A 25,167-nucleotide genomic window follows, 5' to 3' on the forward strand; every position below is an offset into this window, starting at 1 on the left:
GTAGTTCTCACGCTTGCTTTCACGGGAGCAAGGAAAAAAAAAAAAAAAAAAAAAAAGACAGGGTGAGGCAAGTGCCTCTGGCTTCATTTGCTGTTTCATTCAGGCTTTGATCACTATGTTTACCACGTGAAAAATTCCCCAGTGAAATAGCGGAGAACAAAATAATCACAGACTCAAGACACTTGGCTCATCTCTCTAAAGCACACACTGTCAGCCATTTGATTCTTAATGTACAACAGTTTTTGCCTTTATTCATATCCTTGAAACAAATTTAGAGATGTCACATTCCTTCCATTCTTCACCTATGATTTGAGAAGCTGCCTTGATTTCCTGTTGCAGCTGACACTGCCCTTTAAGTGAATGGAAACATTTGATGCAAACAGCAAAGGCAAAGACAGTCTTAACACCAACGAGCCAAGAAAGTTTATCCTCGGAGAAAATCTGTAGGTAGGAACAAATCCTGGATGGTGGAGCCTGAAGTTTGAAGCTGATCATGGGGGAAGCTAAGTAGTGGGTTCAGCAAAGGAAATTAAGATGTAAAATTCTTGTCAGACTGTCTACTTGCAGCTCAGAACTAAAGAAAAGTTGTAGATCTGTGCATTTAAGAAAAGTAATTTTCACACATTCCTGAGGACATAAAATACACCAGTCCCTTCACGTACATCTCTGCTAGGTTATATGGAACAGATCCAATTCTATTCAGTGCCTTTGTGGATGATGGTAATATAAATACTGAAGAACAAATACAAAATAGAGAAGCGTATTAAATCCTGGCTCTAACTGACCTCTCCCTCATATCTTACGACTTGCATGTGACCTTCTTAGAATTTACTGAAAGCTTGTGCCAAGTTTATGAAAACAGTGCTGCTTGAAGAGTTTAAGATTCTCTTCCTGGGAACCTGGAGAGCTTGCTGTGACCAACGCATGCATTCACTGTGCTTGTGCAAAGATCCCCAGAGAAGTTGGACATCTCTGAACTGCCCCACGTAAACAGTACTTTTGCATTGCTCTCTAGTTTCCTAGAAAGGCCTGCCCATGTTGTAACCCTTGACTTCTTTCATCAGATACTAAAGTTATCCTCACAGCAGCCCTCAAAATGTTTCAGCACAAAGCCACCATTCAGCTTAACAGAAGCCAACAGAGGCTGGATGGCAGGAAGGATTTAAGTTCCTGATTGCAACTTATGAGTCCCACCTGACTGCTGAACAGAGGAGTTAAGGTTCACCATGCTGGCTGCTCTTAGTTTTTGAGATGCAAACTTAGATAAAGGGCATCAGGCTCACAGAGATTCTCTTCAGAGCACTGGTAAGGGCACCAGACTGGGCAACAGGATGTACTGGTTCAGTTCTTAAGAGTTTTGAATGATTCATGCTTCGTTGATTTAAGAGGTTACCTCTCTCAGCTGTCTTCTCATGCCTCTGCTGAAGCCTAATAAAATAAAAATCTGTTGCAGAAGATTAGGACAGAGCTCAGGGAGGCAACTTCTTACACTGTCCCAGTATAAAACACAGGAGATCATGAGTCAGAGTCTGAAGGCTCTGCCACAGATATCCCAAGCAAGCCAGAATTGGACATTTATCCAAGTCCCTCTGGGAAGGAGAGATAAGTGCTTCCTTTCTCCCATTTGCCAGTTCTATTTAAGCTTTACATCAGGAAAAGCCTGCCTGGAAAAAGTACACATTTCTGTAGCAGTTAGTAGAAGCTTAATGAAGCTCAACTGAGTAAAAAGGAAAAAAGAAAAAAAGAAAAAAAAAAAAAAACCAACAAGAAACCCCCATAAGCACTCCTTGAATTCCCAGCTACACAAGACAGCGTTTCAGCGTTACTTCAGTTATAAGCCTTTTCATGCAGATAAAGAAGTCACTTTATGCAGATATACTGGAAGAAATAGGCTTCTCCAGGACAAATCTGAATGAAAAGAAGTTGGTTCAGAGTCAGTAGTGCTAGGGCTGCATATGAAACACCTGTCAATTCAGACATTCATACAAAGCACCTTATTTTTCATAGACTACATGAAAATCAATTTTTGAGCTTACTGGAAGATAGGGGAGTTACCAGTACAAGTAAAAATACAGGTAGTTCTTAAAACTAACTTTATAGCAACCCAGCCTCACATCAGCCATGAAGTGATAGGAAGCAGAAAATAGGCATGAACAACACAGCAGAGCCCATGTTCTCCCCTTCAAACTATAGTCAAAGGCCGTGTCACCCACTTTAGTGCCAGCCACACAGATGTTCAGGCAGGATTAAATTATTTTAGTCATGCGTTGGCCCAGCTCCACATCCCTGCTCCCATCTACCACTGCATATAGCAGCAATGATACCTCAGAAAAAGGGACACAACACACGCTTCACTATTACGTTGCAAGTGCCTGGCAAGGAAGGACCATACATGAAAGCAGGTATTTCTCTGCTGCATACAAATTACATGGGCCTTAGGGCACACAAGCTTCGCCTGCCCAATAATTCACGGTTACTCAATGGGTTGAATCAATTTACAAACAAGCATTAAAGAATGTAACAGCATGACTGGCTCCTCAGCTATGCACTCATCTCAGTCTTACAAAAAACAATAGGCGACTGCAGCATGGTCTGAAATCATCTGAAAAACATCTTCCTCTGGAAGTCCATGCACTTGTTTTTATGACTGTGTTTACATCTACTGAAGATTAAGTAGCTGTGAGTGTTCCTCACTAAGACCAATTCCTATTCACAGACTGGGAAGACATCCCAGATTTACCATTCATGTATTTGGGATTTTTGTCTGCTTTTCTTTCATGCGACAGAAAAACAAGGACAGAAAAACACCTATAGGGATAAATGCAAAGTTCAGTTGATATCAATGTCTAAGTGGATATTCAGGGACTGTGAAGAAGCAAGTTTTTCAAAAACAGTACTTGCAAAAAGAAGCTTGTAAAGGGAGAAGGCAGACTGCCGCTCAGGCCAGGAATTCACTGGAAGGAGAAACAATGATCAAGGAGATCACCTTTAATCAAGCCTTAAAGAAAACAGCACTGTAAAGGGATTTTGAGAGGTCATCTGGTCCACCACTGTTCCAAAGCAGGAAGATCCATATTTTGGTAAGGACTGATTACACAGAACCTATTAAAAACCTTCAGCAATAAATAGGGAAAAACCAAGGCAATCTATTCCAGTGCTTCAGAATCTTTAACAACGGCAAGATTTTTATTCGCAATAAAACTTAACCTAAACTTCCTTCCCCACTGCAATTTAAGTCCCTTATTACTTGCAATATCCACACTGGACATACAGAGCAATTCCCTCCCTCAAGTTTTTTTTGTGGGGGTTGTTGTTTGGGATTTTTGTTTTGGTTTTTAGTATATTTAGATAGTTATATCTACTCTCATCCCTTTTCTGTAAGCTAAACAATTCCAATCTTTTAACCTTTCCTCATTGGTTATGTTTTCCAGACCCCTGATCACTGTGTTGTTCTCCTCTGAATTCACCTCAATTAATGAAAAAAAAAAAAAACAAACACAAAAAAAACCAGCTCCACAGAAAACCAGGAACCTTCCAGTTCTGCACAGCCTCAGTGTATCTCTTCAGCTTTATAATGATATCTAAAGACGGATGGAATTTTTCCCACTGAAGGAATTACACTTGTTACTTATTCCTACTACTAAGAGTTTATTTTCTCAATAGAAAAATAGTTGAATTAGTTCAAGGAAATTACATCAACTATTCTCATACATTCCCACTCCCCATTTTCCACTTCCCCATGAAGCACTAATGACCATCCAACAAAAAAAAAAAAAAAAAAAAAAAAAAAATACACTGTACAACTTCTAGTTGTGAGCAGGAGGGCTACAGTTCATTCACCCGGGAATGAATTTAAGTGACTTAAAGTCATTTTTAGAGAAACAACTGGTTCAGGGACAACCAGTTTAGGGACATTGCATGTCAGTTATTGTAAAAAAACAAGTGCAGACAGATCAGTCTTTGCTTTTTCACTTTTTTTTTTTTTAATATAATACACTACAAACAGGAAAGTGTTAGCATCATCATTCAAACCCATGTTAATTATGTTTAGGTAATCTAAATGCCTCAAGAAAGAAAAGTCTCCGTTATGGCCCCCAGTACAGCATATCAGAATATAAGATGAGGAATAAAGACTTAAAGACAACAAATATTATGCGAGAGAACAATTAGAGTGACTTATGGGAATAAATCCCACTTCAAGCTACACAGACTCATGTTCTTAAATGTGTTAGGTACTTCTGAGGGGTTGGGGGCAGAGTCTAGAGTTATTTCCCAAAGTAAATTATTTGCAATAACAAGACAAATAGCAAATTCCTAACTGTATTACTCTCACTTTTTTCTTACTTTATATCTTAAGACAAAACTTGACTGTTCCTTGCTGCTACTTTTCAACTCCAGAAAAAAAGCTCACTTGCCAGAGTACACCTATATGCCCAGCCTTGTTCCCCTTATTTTTTTGGTATTTGGGGATTTCCAAGAGAAAGCATTTTAACTTTTGCTACATGCTTCTCATTCCGTTTTATTCTACATCGGGCCTCTACAATCTCACAGGAAGCATCCAAGATAATCAGACAAGCATTTTATGCTCAAACCTCTACTTTCAGTTGCAGCCTCATGACAGGAAAAAAAAAATCCCTAACTCCACCCATTAGGGTAGCTAGACCAATGCAAAATTCTAAGCATAGACGTGCACTGGACTTCAGCACTCCCTCCTCAGTTGAGATCTAAAAAGCTTAGGGAAGTTCAAAACAAATACTGCAGAAAGAAAGGAGCATTGGCTGTACATTCTTAACAAAGAAGACATTTTCCCATATATACAGATAGGAGTAGTAACATTAATAGTTCTACCACTAGTGTTCTTAAAACTGGAAGAAGGATCATATTCATCCACTTTCCTTCCCTCCTCCCCCCCTAAAAAAGTATCTTTGGAACATTAAACAAACATAGTGAGCAGAGAATGAGAAGAGTTAACAGAACATGTATACATGTAGTTGTTACCATAATGACTTCTCCACTATTTTGGTCCTGAAAACCTCCTCCTGGTCCAGGTTTACAGTACAGTAGCAATCCCTCATCTTGTTTGGCCCCGGATACGTAGGAAGATTTTTGGCTTCGCCTAAAGACAAGAAAGAAAAAACCCAGAAGGATTACATATTAAAACGTTATCCATAAATTAGTCATCTGTCAACTAATGCAGTGTCAGCAACATCGCTAAACAAAAGTATTATGCTGTATTTTTCTTCCCAAATGTTAAGTCTCTATTAAACTTAGCAGCAGTACTGTGTTTCCAAGGCAGCAGTTCCTGACAGTCACTGAGTTCAGAACTCAGCAGTAGCCAGCAACAACTCAACAGTTTGTTGCATCCGATTTATTCATGTGTATTTGGGTGCATACTGCTTCCTTCCAAATTTGCATTTAGGTTTTGATCAGTCCTCTCGTAAGATACCAGGAACACAATACAACATGGTAACAAAGCTTTCCAATACAGCCCACTGATTTTATCCCAAAGGCATTACCAGAACATGGCAAATGAGGACAGACCGCCAGCTCCACCGCTCTCCACAGACATGGAGATGGAAAACAGTCACTTTAGTTACAGCCAACAGCCTTACACCACATACTGGACTTCAAAGCACTTTGATGAGGTAATTAGCACTTGTGAAGCTGCCTAAGGTCCTCGCACAAAGGTACCATTTAAGTCATGAATATTCTTCATAATAAACATTTGTTTCAAAACTGCAACAAGAAACACGTATGTATCCTATATTTAAACAACCACCCCCCCAAAAAAGAGACAGGATTGAGGAACTAAGCGTAACCAAGAGACTACAAAACACAAGAGTACAAAACAAGAACAAAACCACAGCTTTCCCCTCTACATACCCATTAATAACAAAAGCTGAGCACTAAATTTCCTTGGCAGACTGATAAAATCAAAACTCTCAGACAGGAAACTGGGTAATGCTCCTCATGGCTTTGCTAAAGCACCTTAGCACTATGTGGATGAGTGATTTAATTCTGAAGACAAAACTCTCCAAGAATGACTAAATGTAAGCCTACAATGCACGTGGCCTTATTTACCTTCACTCTTCCAGTACCCAGAGATTATTAGCACATACCATGGGAACTAGATCATTCTCTCCTGGTAAAAACACAAGAAATAAAAGATTAAAAAAAAAGTAAATGCACAGACCAAAGGAACACAGGTTTGTTTGCCAGTAGAGAAAGGAACTCTAAATTAGACAGTAACAGATACAACCTTTTATTGGATGTCTGCAGCTCAGCTTAAGCGCATTTTACTAGCCTTTCTCAGTATCCAGCTCCCAAATAGCTTTATGCTATCAACAGAATCATCTTGCTTCTTTCAACCCTGTCTTCAGTAAAGACATACTTTTTCCCTTCTGCAGATTTGTTCAACAGCACTCTGATGCATACACATGTAAATACTGAAGAACTACAGCAAGGGAAGATTAAGCCAGCCTGCATCCTCATCTTTAAAGGAAAAGCATAAAGTGACACAGGACTCACGTCTTCCTGCCTGTGATCTCTTTCTGGCATGCTGTTCACACACTTTTGCTAACTGACTCATGATGTGCCCTTGGAAATGCCACACATCCACACTTCTCACAAACGGCCTGTACATGGGTGATTGTACACGCGTACATTTTCTCAAGCTAACCATAGAACATATAAAGAAGCACTGAAGAGAGACATGAAAACAGTTTCAGACAGTAATGCCTCACTTCAGAGTTTTTCCAAGTAAGTTTGCTCTCTCAGCTCAGCTGATGCAACCTGATAGCATTCTTCCCACTTCCTTCAGAGTTGTGAGACACTGTACGAAAAAAAGCTGTCTCCGCTGTAATTTGAAGGTGTGACTGGAACATCTGCTGGCATACCCAATGTGGCTTTAAACTAAGCTGAAGTGTTAACGATAGTTTAACTGCAGCAGCTCTAGGCAAAAAGATACTGAGGACTATTGATGGCTTGCTCAGCCTGTATTGAAGTCTATTCTACCATGGTAAACATCCAACTTCTACTCATGTTAGTTTGAGTTCAGGCAAGTTACATATCAAATGTATTGGCCTCACACAGGCTAAGTCTCTGAGTTTGTGTCCTCTCCCCCCCATCCCAAACATCCAAATTTCTCTTGTCTGTTCTCACATTAAAGTCACGTGAAGCCAGCCTCTTTTCTGGATGACTGGGTTAAGTTCCCCAGAGAGAGTGAGCATGTGTGTCAACAGGAAGAGTTTCAATAGCAGAATGATAAGGAAGTCTTCCTCTGGGGCTGGCACACTATTCTCACGGTTCTTCCAAGAGAAGGGGACAAAACTTTTCAAGCTCAAAATTACATCAAAAAAATATGCAGTTTCCCTTTTTCTGCATTCTTCCATTCCTACTTCAACATGAACGCACACACATGAAACCAATTCCGGGTTTTGTGATCTCGATTTCCAATTTTCTGAAGTGCACAACATTCACTAAGCACTTGAAGTTAATACTTAGTCATGTCAGAGCACTCTGCAAGAACTGTATTTTGAAAAGTCAGTTCTCCTCTTTATTGAAAGGCTTACAGTAGAAAAGTCCACAATACGGAAACCTAAATACAATACAAAAGGAAGACATCATTTAGCATCGCTAGAAAATGATTGCCTACACAGTCTGTACAGAAAATTAAAGCTCACTACCACCACAGTATTATAAAGTGGGGCATAGAGGGAAGCTAGATAGAAAAGACATGTTACAGTAATTTCTTTCTTCAAATTGGAAAAAGGCCCTCAAAAACCACTGAGACTAGAACAAGGGATTAATTGACCAACCCAATATATTAATCATGCTACTGGTAGGAGCTTACAAAAAAAAAAAACAAAAACAAAAACAAAAAAACCTCTAGCACTCAGCAGTTGAGAAAGAAAAATTTGTCAAGCTTTCAAGCATAGCTAAAGACTCAGCTCTCTAGCCAGACATTTTATGTCAACAAATACGCTCTGTTAGAGCTTCAGTTGCTCTTTAGATTCCTCCAAGAAAAAAGCGTTCCCTCTGTGGCACAGTTTTGCCATCTACAATGAAGCTGAACAATTTCCTCAGTATTTTTTTTGGTTCTGCTACTACTGAAGTGAAAAAAAGAAAGCTCAGAATGCTTGATACAGTCATGCATCATTTCCATATTCTCAACAACCAGAGATGAGGAGATCATTTAACTGGGGCAAGAATTTAATCATTTAACCTAAATGTACAGGAGAGGCATCTTCATCAATTGCATTTTCAGGAGGCAGCTCTGCTTCCTCCCCTTTGTATTTGTGAAGTACCTGTATGCTAAAGAATTTGGAGAGAGTTTGCAGACAAAGGTCAATACACTCACCTTTAAAACCTTCAGTTTTCCACTTCTGCTAAGAAGAAACAGAATGTTTCTTAAGATATCTAAGACCTTGATAATTTAAAATACACAAACACTTTGGTTTGGAGCATAAGGCTTCCATTTGGAGCCATAGTGCCAGAATGACGAGTTCAAGTTTGCAATAGCTTTTCTCTATATATACACTTCTAATATACATGGTGCTAATTTAACTGTGTAATGCACTCAACTTAGCACTAAGTACTTAAACCTAGCAAAGCTGATTTTAACTACAGAAAAGTTATCATTAAGTATTTTGGACAAGTCTTAAAAAATAGACTATACGATTCTGAATACCTCACCGACTTGCTATCTTTTCCCCACAAACACTGGGTTACTACAGTTTAAAAATGGACTACCACGGCAGCAGGAGATAGCTTAGCTTGAGCTAGGCAGGGGGAATGCAACAGGCTGGAAAAAGAGGAAGGAAAAACTCAAAACCAGATTCATCTTCCTTGTTCCTTCCAATGTTACATATTTCTGCCCTGCTAAGACACTGGCAATAAAAGGGAAACAAGGAAAGGGACTCTCCTGCATATATGGCAGAGAAGAACACTGCTTAGGTGCTTGGGAGTGTAACTGGTAAACACAAGAAAAACTTTGAAGATGTTTCTAGGAATAAAGAAATATATACATGCATGTATACAATTCCTTAATGTTTTGCCACCTTAATTTATTTTGGTATTTTTAATTGAATTTAGATGCTTGGCATTGTGTTATCTTTGCGCTTTTTTTTTTTTTTTTTTTTTTGACATATTTCCCCAGGTGCAATTTTCTGAAGAGTAGAGAATGCATGACAGCCAGGCACTATCTCTACATTTTGGAACAAAATTTGCTGCTCCTATGCTTCTAAGCATTGGGTCACCAGTACACATCTGCTAATCTGAGTGCATTAAGGAAGACTTTGTAATGTGTCAACAAATTTAGCTTGCTGTCTTCTAGCAGCAACATATTTGATTTTATCAAGATGACACAGGAGAATTGTTTCCCAAACTATTTCAGAAAATAAATAAGCAAACAAAAAACTACCTCCAAAAAATAAACCAAATAAAAGCAGCTAAGCTTTCAGTGCTGCAGCATTTGACTTCAGGGAGCATGCTGAAAGACTTGAATATACAAACAAATTACCTAAAATCTGAAAAGGGCAACATATCCAAACCAACAACAATTCACTTTCTTTGGAGAGTGTTTTCTTGAATATAGCAGAAACAAGCTTGTAGGCAAGCATGTCAAGAACAAAAACAGAGCAGCGATGTACGCCAAGAATGGAAAGCTGCTCTTGTTCTCCCTTAAGCTCTCTATACCAATACAGATGCTGGAATCTGAAAAAAATTATCTCAAGCACTCCTTTCAAGTTTTCTTTCTTCTGGAAAAGCATTATTCCTTCAACATCCACAGATTAAGCTAAAACAGAAACAGGAAAATGTGTGTACACACAGAGCTCCAATTCTCTATCACAATTTATGCTTAAAAAGCTCCTCATGCACAAAACCCAGCATCTACGTAAAGTATCAAGATGCCAGCAAGTTTATAATCAAGACTTAAAGTAATTTTAATTAAAACAGAAAAAAATACCACTCAATGTCTATTAAAACACTCAAATACCTCGAAGCATATTAACTGTTGTGCCTATTCATGGGTTTAAACTGAACGGAAACAGTTGCATTCATATTCAATGTTGAGAAAGCAACTTTTTTTTTTTTTTTTTTTGCAAGATATGCTTTTTGGGGGTGAGGTGGGGATAAGGAGAGAAGTATGACTGCAATACCGCAAGAGGAATATATTGAAAAACAATCCTTTTTAATATTAAAATGGTCATAATTAGAAAACGTCTATTCACATCAGAAACCAATTTTGTTTCTAAGCAGCCAGTGTGATAATTATGTGAAAGTAACATAATGTTTGAATGCAGAATATACAGTTACATTTGTACATAATTCCTGTATGTTTACATACTGTGTGTACCTCTAGGAAGGTAAAAGTTTCAATTTCCAAGTAGGAAAAACCAGTAAGAACTGAAAAAAATGTGAAGTTCCAAGAAGAGGTGTACCCCATGAATGACTACGGAGTTATGTAAGTAGCTTAGCATTTTTGTGAACTTTTGTAGTAACCTAAAACCAATAAACACTTTTTAGGCAATACATGCTGAGTGTAAAAAATGTTCTCTTCCCTCCACCTATGTATATAGGTCACACAACCCAAAAATAAGAAAAACATATTAAATTAATAAATATCTAATAAAAAAAATTGATGTATTAAAAAAATGAGATTTCTTTTAAAACAGATGTGGCTGGAAACACTATTTACCCAACAATCTCTCTTTGCTTTAACAATAGGTATTTATGTGTGCATGCACACACAAAGACACACTTTGCTCTCATGGAGAGACAGATTGCATTAGATTTCTAAACCAGGTCAAAAATAGCCATCTGTGAACAGATTTTGACGATCTGGAAAATGAGATTTTTAGATGACCTGTTCTTAATCTAAGCCCTTGCCTGCCAGCCTCTTTCCACGTGAAATGATGATCACATTAGAAGACTCAGGAAAAGCACTTCCTCAACAAAACCATACCAACGACCTGGGCCTTAGCAACAACCCCAGACCAACCTGATACCACAGCTAGGTCTGCTTCAGCAAGTAACCAGCAAGGAAACAAAGCACACTACATTAACTACAACTTTTTAAGACAAGAGCATCACGTGGAAACCCTCTTGGCTTAGGGGCAATAAGCAGCATCAACCCCAAATCCTTTGGCACTAAACCGAAGACCACCACCAAGCTGATATTTCTGTGCCAAAAACTATTTATACCTACTTAGACCTAGTACTTACAGTGGAGTTTTACTGCCTTCACAGACTACTGACAGAAACATTTGGCACCTGTAAAAATCCCTTCTGCACAATCCACACACAGTGCCATCATACCACCCTACCACCCTTTCCCCTCACATGACTGAACTTACCCTATACCAGTTAGGAACTTTCATGTATAGATCCTCCTCTACTCTGAAACCCGTTCAGAGACAGCAAATGGCAGGCCTTTCTGTCAGCTGTAACAATGGCTAAGCCTAATTAGCTATAGCCCCCACTGTGGACAGACTCAAACCTATTGCTTGGATTGGCTGGTAGCCAAATTCCCTCTTTCCTATATGCGTGTGAACAGACATCCCAGTTCTCCTTTTGCAGCCCTGAAGGTCCAATAAAACATCCAAATATCTTGCCTTTACTCTTCTGGGCATAACAGAAGTGGCTGAGGACATTTTCATTGGAGAGCAATGAGAAGCTGCAGGCTGACAGCCTTACTTTTCTTCTAAGAGGCAACAAACACCAAAGAGGCTCAAAAGATCTTGTCATGATCTCAAGTACTTAAGTGCTCACAGCACAAGGGCTGTTAATCAAATCCCAGGACTGAGAGGAAAGAGCAAGTTCCATGAGAGCTGCTTGCAAAATTAAGATTTTGGTTTGTACAAGAGGAGAAGCATAATTCTCCTCAACTCATTAATGTAACTGGTTGCATTAGGATCGTAACTTAATCCCACAAACTAAAAAATGTACAGTCCAGCTGCTTTTTAACAAGACTGAAGCTATTTCGTGTAAAAGGGCACTTTGAAGAGATCATTTTAAAGTAGGATACTGCCAGGAAAGAGGTGTTCTCAAGTTGTTTTCATTCAAACTCAGTTTTCCTGTGGCATTCCAGGTTTAACGTTCCAAGTTTCTTCGATGGGACTTTCTTGTATTTCTGCAGAAAAACTGATGAATTAACCAAACTCTTTATCTGTGTCGATACAATGTTAAGACTCAGCTCCCCGTGTACTATTTTTCAATCCAGCTTATATTTTGAAGATGATACATTGCATCAAGACACATCTCATGGAGCTCCCCAGCTGCATTTGATAGAGGCTCAAGATTTTTCCTACCAGCTTCAGTAATGTAGGGACTGGCTACAGGTTGTTCTGTGCCTCCGAATTGTGTCCTTCACTTAGATTGGTGGCTTGTGCAGTTCTTTCTATGTTTTTTTGTTGTTTGAGTGGGGCTTTTGGGGGGCTTTGTTTTGTTTGGGTTTTGGTTGCACTTGTTTGTTGCTGTTGTTTTTTAAAAAAAGAAAATCTGCTTTCTAAAGTTATAAAAGACCTTCTTTCTCTCAGCAAAGTTTAAGTCACTGAACATCTGTTGTGGGAGGCCATGAGGGAGAGGATTCAGGCTGCAGGAGGGGCAGAGTAGCTGAGAGGAAGTAACTTTAAACAGGCTATTCCATCATGGAGCTGCGCTGGGCAAACAGCGAGCAATTTCAGCTATTTTTAGAAGACCAGTATGAGACAGGAAATACAAGCAAATGATTTACAACATCAAACAAGATGCAACCAAAATCCAACAATTCAACCGCTCCCCTTTTGAGAGTTTTTGTACTTTAGGATAATTTAAGATAGTCGCACTATAGTAAGGAGCCTAGTCATTGCTAAAGAACAAAAGCAACGTCCTCACAAACATCAGCATAAGCAAAAAGAAGTTCCTGTGAAAATAAGTATCTATCCTTATTTGCCTTCAATTACATTATTCGGGTACAAAACCAAAAGCCAGGTGACCAAAAAAAGACAATTTTTGTCTATCTATTTTGTACATCCCTTTTTTTTTTTAGTGTAGATCAAAAAGTTATAGCTGTGTGAAAAAAACCACAAACAATGAAAAAGGAATGATGCCCTCTCTCTTCCAGGACATTAGTCATTTCTATTACAACAAGTGACACTAAGAACTTTTACAGTAACATGAAAAATACAAATCTGCCAAAGGTTATGTTTTGCTTAGATTAAAAACTAGTAACAAAAAGGAGTGATTGCTGAAAAGTTGAAGCTTTACCAGCAATGTTAAGAAACCATAACTCTTTCCTCTAATGATTCCGTTGTCCACAACTGCTCTTTGCTTTAGAATTACTTATTTAGAAATGTATTCAGTAACCAGAGTTTCACAGGATCAAGTTTAGATCAAGTTCAGTTTGGCCCTTTGGCCCCAGAGTGTTCAAAACCGAAATAAAACCTAGCTATTGAGAAATAGGGTGACTCAGAGCACAGCAGTTCAAGGCAATCTTGAAAACCACTTAAGATTTAGGAATTAAGTGAGCAAAGTGTCTTCCTCCAGATTCAGAACACTCTTCCTATCATAAAATTAATCATCATAAGGGAGAGAAAAAGATTTCAAAATTTCCCCAACTTGCTTCACTTTAGCCTTTCTCCAAATACAGTGAAAATAGGTACTTCCCTACAAGATCAAATTCATTTTTCCATGTAAAGATCCAAACTCAGAAACATCCTCCTCCAAACTTGCAGTAGTTAGCAGTTTCCCTTAAACACAGTAAACAGGCAAGACTACAACTGCTTCATACTTGATATGGTCTCAACATTTTATTAGTCCACATATTCCTCATGTGCTCCTTCATACACAAAGAGCATCATATGTACTAAGGAACAGTGTAACAGGAAATCCTGTATTTTAAGAGAAGTGTGATCATAACCAGTTCTCAAACTAAGTACTTATGGATAGTTGTTGAATAAAAATGTTAAAGAACCCCGTTACTTCCTAGCTGCAGTCTTAGGCGGATGAAAATGCTATGCTGCAAACATGCCTCTGTACTAAACAGAATGCTCAGACTAGGACATTATCAAAATAATTCACTTTTTTTTTTTGCTTTAGTTACTGTATCTTCATTTACAAAGCACTTTTTCCAATAGAATGAAACAAAAATAAATCCCACTTGCTCATTCTTAAGGTTGATACCTTAGATGATCTATAGGTGACTTTTCCATGCTGGCAGACTTTAAAACCATTTAAAATTATTTCAAAGAAAGATTTATTTCACTGTTGAACAGCCTGTATTGCACAGATGCATGCTGACAGAACACAAGATTTTATGTAGATGCTGCTGATTCCTTGTTGCTAGCTTGCAGCCCCATTAATCGAACAAAACCAATAGCATCTCTCCTTATGACATCTTAAGATGCTTAGAAGTATTTGAGCTTGACTTACAAAGCAATCACTTTCCAGTTCGCAGTGCTGTGTAATGAAACTCTCAAGACTGCTAACTGCAGCAAGGATACACTGCAACTACTCTACAGAACTACTGATTTCTTTGCAGAGAGAAAGAGGACAACATGCCTCTACTCTAAAGCCCAGGCTGCCTTAACTATTGCCACCTCACAGTTTGCCACAAGAATTTCTAGAAGCAGCTAGTTACAGAACATCCACACATTGGCAGAACTGAACCATTGCCATCCAAGATCACAAGCATTCAATTTGCCATGTCAGTGGGCTTACTAAAGAATTATTTCTTTTCTTAAAACACATCAGCACAGGATTCCTGACTTGTTGCTATAATAAAATTTTCAATTAGAAAATACTCTTGAAGACAAACTGACCTAGGTATAGGGAGGAAAGGACAATGTCAGCTACCACTGTCTTCTGTGTTTGCTCTTTGCAGACTTCTGAATGCTCTGACACACTGAGCTGTCACCTCCGCTCGGTTGCTCTGCAAGCCCACCACCACAGTTCCACTGGATCTAATGAGGCACAGCAGAGAGGTACACTGCAAGTCCTTCTGCCTGAACTGCATGAAGATAAAGCATATTGACATAAACTCAGGCAACAACTTATCTCCAAGGTGCAAACACTTCTATGTAATTCTATCTGCTCAGTTTCTTAATTTTTTCTTGTTTTCCCACTGAAATATTAAGTATACTTCAAGAAAAATGGGTATATTTTGGTATGACTTTATGAAAGTACCTTTTCTTCATAAATCTGAAGCAGCTAGAAGTCTCTCAAAACAAATTATGCCATTCCACCTTATAAGAACAATACATACAACATTCAGCTAATCTCATAGTATTGTCAGCTTCCTATTTGGCATTATTCTTATATAGACATTGTTTATTTATTTAAACAACCAGCGTTCTCCATTCTTGTAAGGAATAATCCCTCCCCCCTTCCGGTTAGTGCTTGTTCAACATCCTCTTTCATTGAAGTGGTCCTTTAACAGAGTCAATAGCAGCCAGACTGCTTGACTAGCAAGCTGAGCTAAATCGGCCCAGCTATAGTTCCATCCTCCCAAGGTACTTGCTGAGTCATAAGGCAACCAAAGATTTCTTCACAAGGAGAAAGAGGAGATGATTATGTTAGAAGAACACACTGATGGCCAGAAACAGTGCTTAGCAAAAGAAGTTTTAAGAACATCCCAAAATATTTTCAGACTTCTTGACAGCAGAGTAACAAAGGAACATTTAGCTCCTATATGTGACAGGGAAAGTAAAGAAGTACTGAAGAAATTAAGAAACAATTTTGGATCTAAAAAGGCCACTTCATTCTGGAGTGAGGGGAAAGAGAAATCAAAAATGTTAAAATTGTTTCTTTTTGGTTTCATACAAATTGAAAGTATTACTAAACTGCTTTGCTTATGAGTTACAGTGTAATAGCAATGTTTCCCCTTTCCCAACAGTGTCTTTTCTTCACACTGCTAAAGTCCATGCAAGTCTAAAATATGTGTATATGAATAGACTTAAGTCTTTGAAAGTTTCCAAGTTGCAAGTTGACAGTGTACCAGATTATTTTTAAATATGAGATGTAAGGTTCTACCCACAAATCTAGGGCAGTATACAATACTGACTGACTGACCAGTGTTGAGCAAAACAAACTGTAAAAAAAAAAAAAAAAACAAACCAGTGAGAGATCCCCCATCCAAGTTCCCAGTCTCTTGAGTGGTGGCAGCTGGAGGAAGAATCTTTCAAGCAAATGAAGTTCACACACACAAAGGAACACCTAAGCATTCACTTGTTCTTGCTTGACCTGAAGTCACGGGGTCAGGTCGCCACCTCACAGTATACAAGGCAATTCACTTCAGCTAAAGCTTTAACCCAACATACTCACATCTCTGCACCAAAGTAACTGCCGAAATGCAGGATCATATTGTCTTCCAGGGGAAGCCAATGCAGTAGGAGCAAACGAACTTCAAAGAAACACAGGTCTGTTTTATTTCAGTGGTTGTTTTTATAGAAATGGGAGTGAGATTCAAAAATAAATTTTGTTTGTACATAGTTACCCAGAGGCTGAGAATTTTTCAAAACTGCCAATGATTTTTGGAAGCTGGGCATTCACTACGAGCTGTTCATCCACACCCACAAAGTTCATCCAAAGTTGAATTTTTAACATGTCTGTTTAGACACTACATGCATCCGTCTCACACAGAATGAAAGGTAAACTAACAATCTGGACTAATAATGGTTGTGAGTGTCTGATATCTGTAAGAATCGGGCAAAAATTGGGAGGTGGAACAAGACCACCACAAAAAGCTTCACAAAAAAAAAAAAAACCAAACCCCACTGTTTGAACTTTCTGCAGATAATATAATTTTCTACCCCACTGGTCTGCACCTTAGTCTACTTCATGAGTGTTTTCATAACAAAACACTGTTAACAGCTTACAAAACAGAAAGTAATGCTGTTCAAAAGAGCCAGAATCTAAGTTTAATGTGGAACATTAATTAATCTTTCTTTCTGCTCAGGCTTTTATCTATGAACGATGACAGTGTTGATATTTCAGCGGCTTCCAATCCTTCACCCTGTCATAACCCTGACTCTCTCTCAAGGCACAAACCAGACGTTGGGCTCCTGGGGTTATTCATATGATTCAACATTCTGCACAATCTAGGTGCCTGCATTAGCATCCACTGCTCACCCAGACTCCTGCGTAAGAGGATTCAGGGCACGAACATAACTGGTTTTCTGAATACTTTGGAAGAGTTCCTCTCGCTGCCCATTGACTCAATAGGGAGCCTAGCCAGCTAACATCAATATCCAAGTGTTTAGAACCACACAGTACATATTTCCCCCTCTCTCTTCCTACTTCTGATCTAGCCACCTCACATTTTCTGCATGGCTAGTCTTTCAGGCTGCTATTGCCCACAATGAACCACCATGCCTAAAATCTTCTAGTACCAAGATGAAGAACTTGAAAGCTTTCACAACAGGGACTGGAAACTCTGCCGCTGTCCTAGTGTTGTTTTAAACCTCCATCAGATCTTGGCTCCAGCAAACGTTTCCAGAAACAGGTAATTCTGCAAGGAGAGTTTCTGCCCCAAATACTTCAAGTAGCATGATAAGAGGCCATCCATGTTAATACTTTTTGTTGTTACCACTGTTTTTTTAAATTTGTTTGTTTCACAAAGTTCAAGCTAGTACCACAACTGCAATGTAGTTTCTGTTCTTAACAGCATAATGAAGTTTAAGTTTAAGTTAGATGTACTTCAGCACACTGAACTACTTTAAATTCACCTGCCTTGTAGCCAATTCCTTGCTAGTACCAAGAATTAATATGCCAAATTTAGTGGGACTCCAACAATATATGAGTTACCATGACTATAAAACATTTTTCAATATTGTGATGGCTGCTGAACTCAAACAAGAAGCAGGGGGTGAGGGGGGAAAGCATGTGACTGGTAAGCCAAGGCACCAACTTGCAATGCAGTTTACTTTTTAAAGATGATTTCAAACAGTGACTAATCTGGTCGCCCTGAGAGGGGGAACATCACATGAATCTTGGCCTGAGGAACAAACCTAACCAAGAAAGAATGACTCATTGTGCAGGCAATGTGATGAGAACCAAATGCTAGATTATTCAACTTCAGTAACTACAGGAAGAGAAAAAACATTTACGTCTTCACTCCTCAGCACCGAGTACAGGTAACACAGGCACCATAGGGCAGAAAAACAAGCAATAAGAGGTGGAGCATAGTCATTTATTTATAAGCAGTAATCAAACCCAGAGTTCAGAAGTTAGTGTAGCTGTGTGCACCTAAAACATGTCACTGGTATAGGCAGTTGAGATTTTGAAGAAAAAATGTAAGCCAAAAACACAATACTCCCCTGTAATTTCTATAAATGCTGATACGATTAAAATCCATATTTACAGGGAAATGCATAAACTTTCCATGAAATGTCTGCAAACCAGCTGTTGGGTTTTTATGCAAAGTATAAAGCAGGGTATTAGAAATGGAAAGTGACCTACTTTCCTTTTCTAAACTATGCAAAGTGTTAATATAATGAAACTCGATTGATGTTAGTTTTTCTTCTATTCTTCTAGTTTCAGTTTACAAGTTAGTCATATCAGCTGCAGACGAGGGGGTGAGCAAGACATACTGTCTGTAAAGCGTTCTGGAAATGTTAAGTATTTTGCATACTTACTATTAGTGACAAAGCAGAATTCATTTACCTATGCAGAGGCGAGGGAATTAAAAAACATGAACAAGAGGGACAATTGGCAACTGCTCTGGAATACATTCTCAAAGTTTTATTTTTATAAACATGTTCAGTTCCACAAATCTGTCTAACACAGCACAAACCTGCTCTGACTGCTTCAGTAGCAGAAGTCCAGCTCTAGCAAGAGCTGTACAAACACGTTAAGACATTCTCTTTCTTGAAATGCTTAAGCCTACACAAACATTCCTACATGATAAGGGAAGATTAAGCTTTAAAAAGGGAAGGGCAGGTGAAGGATATTTGACAGGATGGAGGTATAAAGGCACAGCATTCCCAAAGATAATGCAGTACAAAATACACAGAGAAATGTGATGTTAATCCCAATTAATAAGTCTTATACTGAAAACTTTTCCAAATCAAACCGGTATTAAGGCTGACACAGTTAGTTGGGGACAATGGTTTGCTTCTATGACACACAGGCAGAGCAAGCACTGCAACAGAGTTTATTCCTCAGCCCAATGACCAATAAGGACAACACACCCAAGTAAGTTTAAACCCACAGCTTTGAATCCACAGTTATGCGCTGCAACTACTCAGTCACCAGAAGCCCAAAATACGCAAAACCTTGGTCAACCCTGTCCTCAGCAGTTTACAGAGCACATCAAGCAGGCAAACAGTGATAACTTATCTACACACACATCCATTTTTCAGAGCCCAATAGAAGTGATATAATACACAACAGGTTTTTCTTGCAGATATAGCATGAACTAGTTTTATCACAAATTTTAAAATAAGTGAAGCTATGGTATCACATGCAGCCAGCGTCAATAAGTACCTATAGCCCAAGCTATACCTGTGTAGTATCTGCTTGTCTTTAAATAATCTCCTGAAAACCCTATGCAAATGCATGGCTTACAAAAGAAGAGCAGACTGGAGTCAGGGAATGCTTCTGATAATCATTTATAAAATAAAGTTGATTTCTGGATTACATCACACATTTTCACTGACTAAGAGTTCTTCACTGACATTTACAGTAAGCAGCTACAAAACTTAAAGCATGTAAATAGACATGCCTATCCAAAGACTATTTGTTGGATAAAAAGATGGCTATTTTTACCTTTTAGGGTAGAACACAAGTTGCATACAGTAGAAGCACGCAAATCTGAGTGCCTGCTCAAGTCAGTATTTTTAATGCTGCGGAATGGGGATGAATACACCAGACATTTGGCTACCAAAAAAGACCAATGCTTCTTTACAAATACCACCCAAGAATGGAAAGCCATTCAGCTTCAGTTAACCCCTTACACATTCCATATAGTTTCAATTTTACAAAGCAATACCACACAGCAGAGCTATTCTGTGCAAGAACTTGGTATTCCCGTGCAAGTAGTTAATTCTTTTGGTTGAAGATCTGGATTCCATCCCAGTTCTGCTGCAGACTCCATCTGTGATGGTGCATAATAAGTCAGACAGCTAACTTCTGTAGTTGAACTGCCTCCCTCTCTAACACTTAATATTCAAAATACAACTTCAGATTCCCCAGACAAAAGACTGCATTGGACTATTGCATTACAGTACTTGCTAACACAACTACGTGAGATGCTATAGAAACTGCACTTGAGGGCTAGCTACTAAAAGGCCCAGCAAAGCCAACCCAGCCTGACCAACCTGCTTTACACCAAAGGACTCTTGAACAGCAAGTAAAGATCAACATGCTCTTGGTCTGGGAAGCCTACTTAAGTAACAGCATGAGCACGGAGGAAACAAACAAACCAGGATTTACCAGCACAGAGCAGGAGAAGACAAAGCATCTGGTTCTTTTAACAAAAAGGTAAGGCAGACAAGCAGCTCCCAGTAACCATGACAGGAAATATCTTCTTGTTAGCACTGTATACTTCCAGCAGTACTGTCACATATGTAGATAAAAATGGCTCCCAAAGGCTTTATTGTGGAAAGAACACCAATTCAGGCATTAAAAAGGTACAACAGCTGCAAAGCAACCTGGCAGAAAAAACGCTTCATGACAGAAATTACTTCGATAGGAAAGATACCCTTCATGGGAAGCTGCCCAAGGTATACTGTACCAAAATAGAGGGGCAGAGGAACTCCAAGTGGTAAGAAGGCAGGCACATGGAACAGAAGCACAGGCTAACACAGACAAACCCAAGAACGGTTCCCACCAAGGCCTAAGATCATCTCTACATACTCCAGCACTGTTATAACCCTAATAACCATCACCCCGCTGCCAGCTATAGATTTAGGAGATCTGAAGAAAGACACTACCTTCCCACAAGATGAATTATTTGTGAATATGAGTGTTAAAAATCTTCAGCACAGGAAAGCATCTGTTCTGACTTTTGCACATCTTTTGAAATACTTGACTAGTGGCAGCTTCTACAAAAGAAACTACTTGTTTCTTATCTTCAGCTCTAAGCTGTTCTGAAATTAAAGTACTCCCATTGTAAATTCAGAAATGAAGCAGTGGATACACCTGCAAGTGAGAAAACAAATCCAAGTTTGCTATTCAGCCAAAGAAATTCCCTACAGAGATAAGCAAAAATATCACTCTTTAAAAGAAGTATCTACTTAGGTGACAACATTCTGGGTCACTGTTATGTGCTTATTTCCTGAGAGCTGTCATAGTCATTAATCAGAGCTTCTCTCCTTTGAAAGCCAGATATAACAGAACAGGTTTCTGTAGTAATATGTTCTTAGCACATATAGGATATTCCTCCAGAGAAAGACAGCAAACACTATTTAATAGCATAAAGTTGGTAGAAAAGTTCAAAGGTAAGTATTATAATGCATTTTTAATATTTTTAGTATTAACTGAATTGCAAGTTAGTGTGTCTTACTTTTTTTAATTCCAACACACTCGATCTGCTCCAAAAGACAAAAACATTAGAAGGGGGGTTTTGAGCAGTGATTTCCACACCTGTTTCAGTAACGCTGTAGTTTCACAGCCACTTGAATCCACCACAAGCCATCTAACTACTCGTTGCCCATCTTCCCCCACATGGTGCAACCACACATGTTCACATGCTCATGAACCTCTTTTGCAGAATAGATCAGGTCAGGCTAGAATGGACTTTGTGCAGCCATTAGCTCTGGCACAGAAGAGGTCCCTAATGGATTCACACCACAGACATTTGCCTTGTCGCAAGAGATGGGGCAGCAATGAGAGAAAACAGGACAGAACATACAGGGCTTGTGCAACCACATGGTATTAGACACACATTTCAAACAGGTGTAAAAGATGCACGCTCTCATCAGAGATTTGAGGCTGCAGTCTCACAATGACTTGGACTACAGGCTCAGTTTTCCAAGGCTATCCTTACTAGCATTGCTCTATAGTGCCATCATCTAAGGACTCACCCAAAAGCAGTGAAGCCTCTGACAAAAAGAAACCACTCAACTTACAAAAAGATCCAACTCAATTAGTGATCATTCCTTCTTCAACTCTATGCTTCCTGACCACCACTTAATGCTCTCTGCTGGCTAGTCTCCTCCACTCTACTGTTGAGCCCTCTTAGTTCAAGTAACTATTCATCCAGCAAAGGTTTCCAGACCTAACAAGATACTTGCCTTTCATTTAGGTAGAAAGCAGTGAAGAAAGCCGATCTATGTAAAACAGTACTAAATCTTGTCCTTTCTGCAATGCTTGAGCTCAGATAAACTGATTTAAACTTGGTTTTTCAAGGTGTTCTTTGACAGTGAACTTGTCTACTTTCATTTATCCTTCCCTTTAATTCAGCTGAATCACCACTGTGATTGAAGCTTATATTGTACAGCATCTCTTTCATGAGGTCCCTCTCTCCTTACCAAAATGAAGTCTAAAATACAATCAAGAAACCCACAGCTAATCATCTGCTGACCACATCAAGCACGCTCACACCCTACTCACCGTCAGTAACATTTATTCTCCATCTGCTAATTAAATATTTTCCCTAAAATATTTCCTGTAAGTTTCTTGGTGCACATGTTGCACCTAGTTCTTCACAACTGCATACTGTCAACTGAAGAGGCTGGGTCACCACCTCTCAGTCTCCAATGCTTTCCCTGAGATCAAACATAGCTAGCTATTGCCTCCACTTAACCAGCAAACTGAAGTTTGGCTCGTGGTGGGGCCATGAGTTCATTTTTACATGATGTCACCAGGTTCAGTCAACTCACCAGCTGCCTGCCAACCACCGCACTCAGAAGGCAGAAGCAGCAGATTACAACCCCTCTACAAGACAATACACAGTTACAGCAAGTGAAGCATGCCCCCTTAACGCGGATCTCTCCAGCTATATTCAAATCCAGCTATGGAGGAGACATACCAGAATCACTGCATTACCAAACGAACTCATTACAGTTCCTACCGTAAAACTGCATTTCCCCTCCTAAATGGCACATTTATTCACTCTGATACACACACAAGCTGAAGGTAAGCAGACCTATTAGACTTTATTAAAAATACTGTCTTGAGATTATTCACAGCAGCTGTTTCCTCTTCAAGCTAGAGGAAAACAGATGGTAACATAACAAGAGCTAGATAATTTTTTTAAATTACCTCTAAAAACATGACACTTCTGCGTGATTTCTTCCACTCATGCATCTCCAAATGGGATAGTAAAAAAAAATTATGCCAAATGTTATTTTGCTTGTAGAATATATAACAGCTTGACAGCATAATTAACATATTAAAAACAAGGGCAGAACAAAGAATAAATCAAATTGCACAGAAAAACTGCAGGTTGCACAGAACCCTGGATCACAAAGCTGTTGCTGTAGATTCCCCACAAAACCGCTCAGAACGTAAGTTTATCTCCTCTCTCAAACACCTATAAAGCCTGACAGCAGCAGATAGAGCAATTATAGGTGTGGAGAATAGGGGTGTATTCTTTTTAATATCCATTAACAACTTCAATCAAGATTCATAGGGGTGGAAAATAGCAAGAAAAATATTTAAAGATGTACGAATTATCCCTGTGAAAGTAACGAGGGGATTTTATTTGTGTTGGTCTGTCATCAACTGCAGCCCATCAACTGCATTTCATGCACATTCCATACGCTTAAGAGTAGAATTGAAGAAACTATAAATACATCACTATAACATTTTAAACATAGGTTGAGGGAGACCACATATTATTGAGCTACCACACATTGAAACAACTGTTTAAAAGTTTCCAAGCATTCCCATCAAAACAGCAGTATTTTTGGACAGACAGCAATGAATACTCAATTGGTTGTTTCTTCTACAGGACCAATTTAGAGCAGAAGGAAAAATTCTGAACAGAATTGAAAGCTATGCTTCTGACCACCTACATTAAGGAAACACAAAGTTTAGGGTAAGTGAAGAGTTTATCTTTTTGTCTGTTATGCTTAAGGCTGAAATGCGGTATGCAGTAGACCCCTGAACTACCAGCCCAGGTTTCAGGATCTACTAATGTCTATGAGACTCACACTGAGGGTAGTGAAAAAAACAATGCTACACTTAACCATTTTTCTGGGCAGACTCTTTTCTGGAAGTGACTACTCACTTTGGTATATACACTGAAGAACTTACAATCTGCATCTTTTTTTCCAGGCAGAATAATTTATTTGTTTTAAAAACCAGTGAAGTAGTCTCTGCCAATCCAAACACCTTTCCAAACCCCACTGAAGATCCACTGATAAATATTCCCACTTCTAGTCTCCTGCTCCATTCACGCGCCAGCTACGAGCCTATTTCATCAACATTTCTAAATAACCAGAGCAGTTAAGACACCAGCTTTACAGCAACAGCAAAATTGATCCAAAAAAACCCCCACTTACGTGTATCTGTTCACACACACATCCCCCCAAAAAAACCAACAAAAACACACCCAACCAAAACACAAATCTCATGCCTAAATTGTGCCAGATGGCTAGCACATTTAGAAACAGAGATGGTCCTGAACTCACCTCTGGATAAAAACTCAACCATATCATTGACATCATAACCCAAGCTATGGTCCCCGGGATTCTTCCACGTATAATGTTTAACTGTAGTAATCTGTAGCCAATGTGCCTCAAAACTGCAGAGCTTGTGGTCAGTGAAGTATATATACACACTGAAATACTGTTCTCCATAATACACAGCAAACATATATAGCATATAATAATAAAATATACTACATATATGATATCATAATTATCTGTATAATATATATTGCAATAATTATGTAATTATAATACATCATGCATCTCTTAGATTATATACCCATATATTATACAGAGATATATGAAAACCCCACACAACTTTCAAGCAGTTTTTAATTTTGAAGCTCTGTTCAGCTGACATTTTAAAAACTTTAATTTCATTTCTGACAGCACTTATTCTGCTGGGTTTTGATACAGCTTTAGCTGAGTTACAGGATCGAGGCGTTTTTCTTCTACAAGTATAACCAAATATCATATGATGCTAATCTTTAGCTAGATCGTAAGTATATCTGAAGCGTCTGGAATAGTGAAATTGTTTGGAGTATTAAAACCCAAGCAGTGAAGAGAACAATTACAGAAACAAAGATGTTTC

General features: G+C 38.8%; 1 protein-coding gene across 1 annotated transcript in view; it reads right to left on the reverse strand.

Annotated features, from left to right (window-relative positions):
* Nucleotides 1–5,111, reverse strand: part of RASA3 (RAS p21 protein activator 3) — a 92,671-nt gene extending 87,560 nt beyond the window's left edge. The window contains exon 1 of the mRNA XM_035894394.1: nucleotides 4,999–5,111. Coding sequence (XP_035750287.1) covers nucleotides 4,999–5,075 — 77 coding nt within the window. The 5' untranslated portion in view covers nucleotides 5,076–5,111. The remainder of the gene's footprint in view (nucleotides 1–4,998) is intronic.
* Nucleotides 5,112–25,167: the final 20,056 nt, after the last annotated feature.

The sequence above is a fragment of the Egretta garzetta genome, unplaced genomic scaffold (assembly GCF_000687185.1).
Source record: "Egretta garzetta isolate BGI_Z169 unplaced genomic scaffold, ASM68718v1 scaffold5, whole genome shotgun sequence".
NCBI lineage: Eukaryota > Metazoa > Chordata > Aves > Pelecaniformes > Ardeidae > Egretta > Egretta garzetta.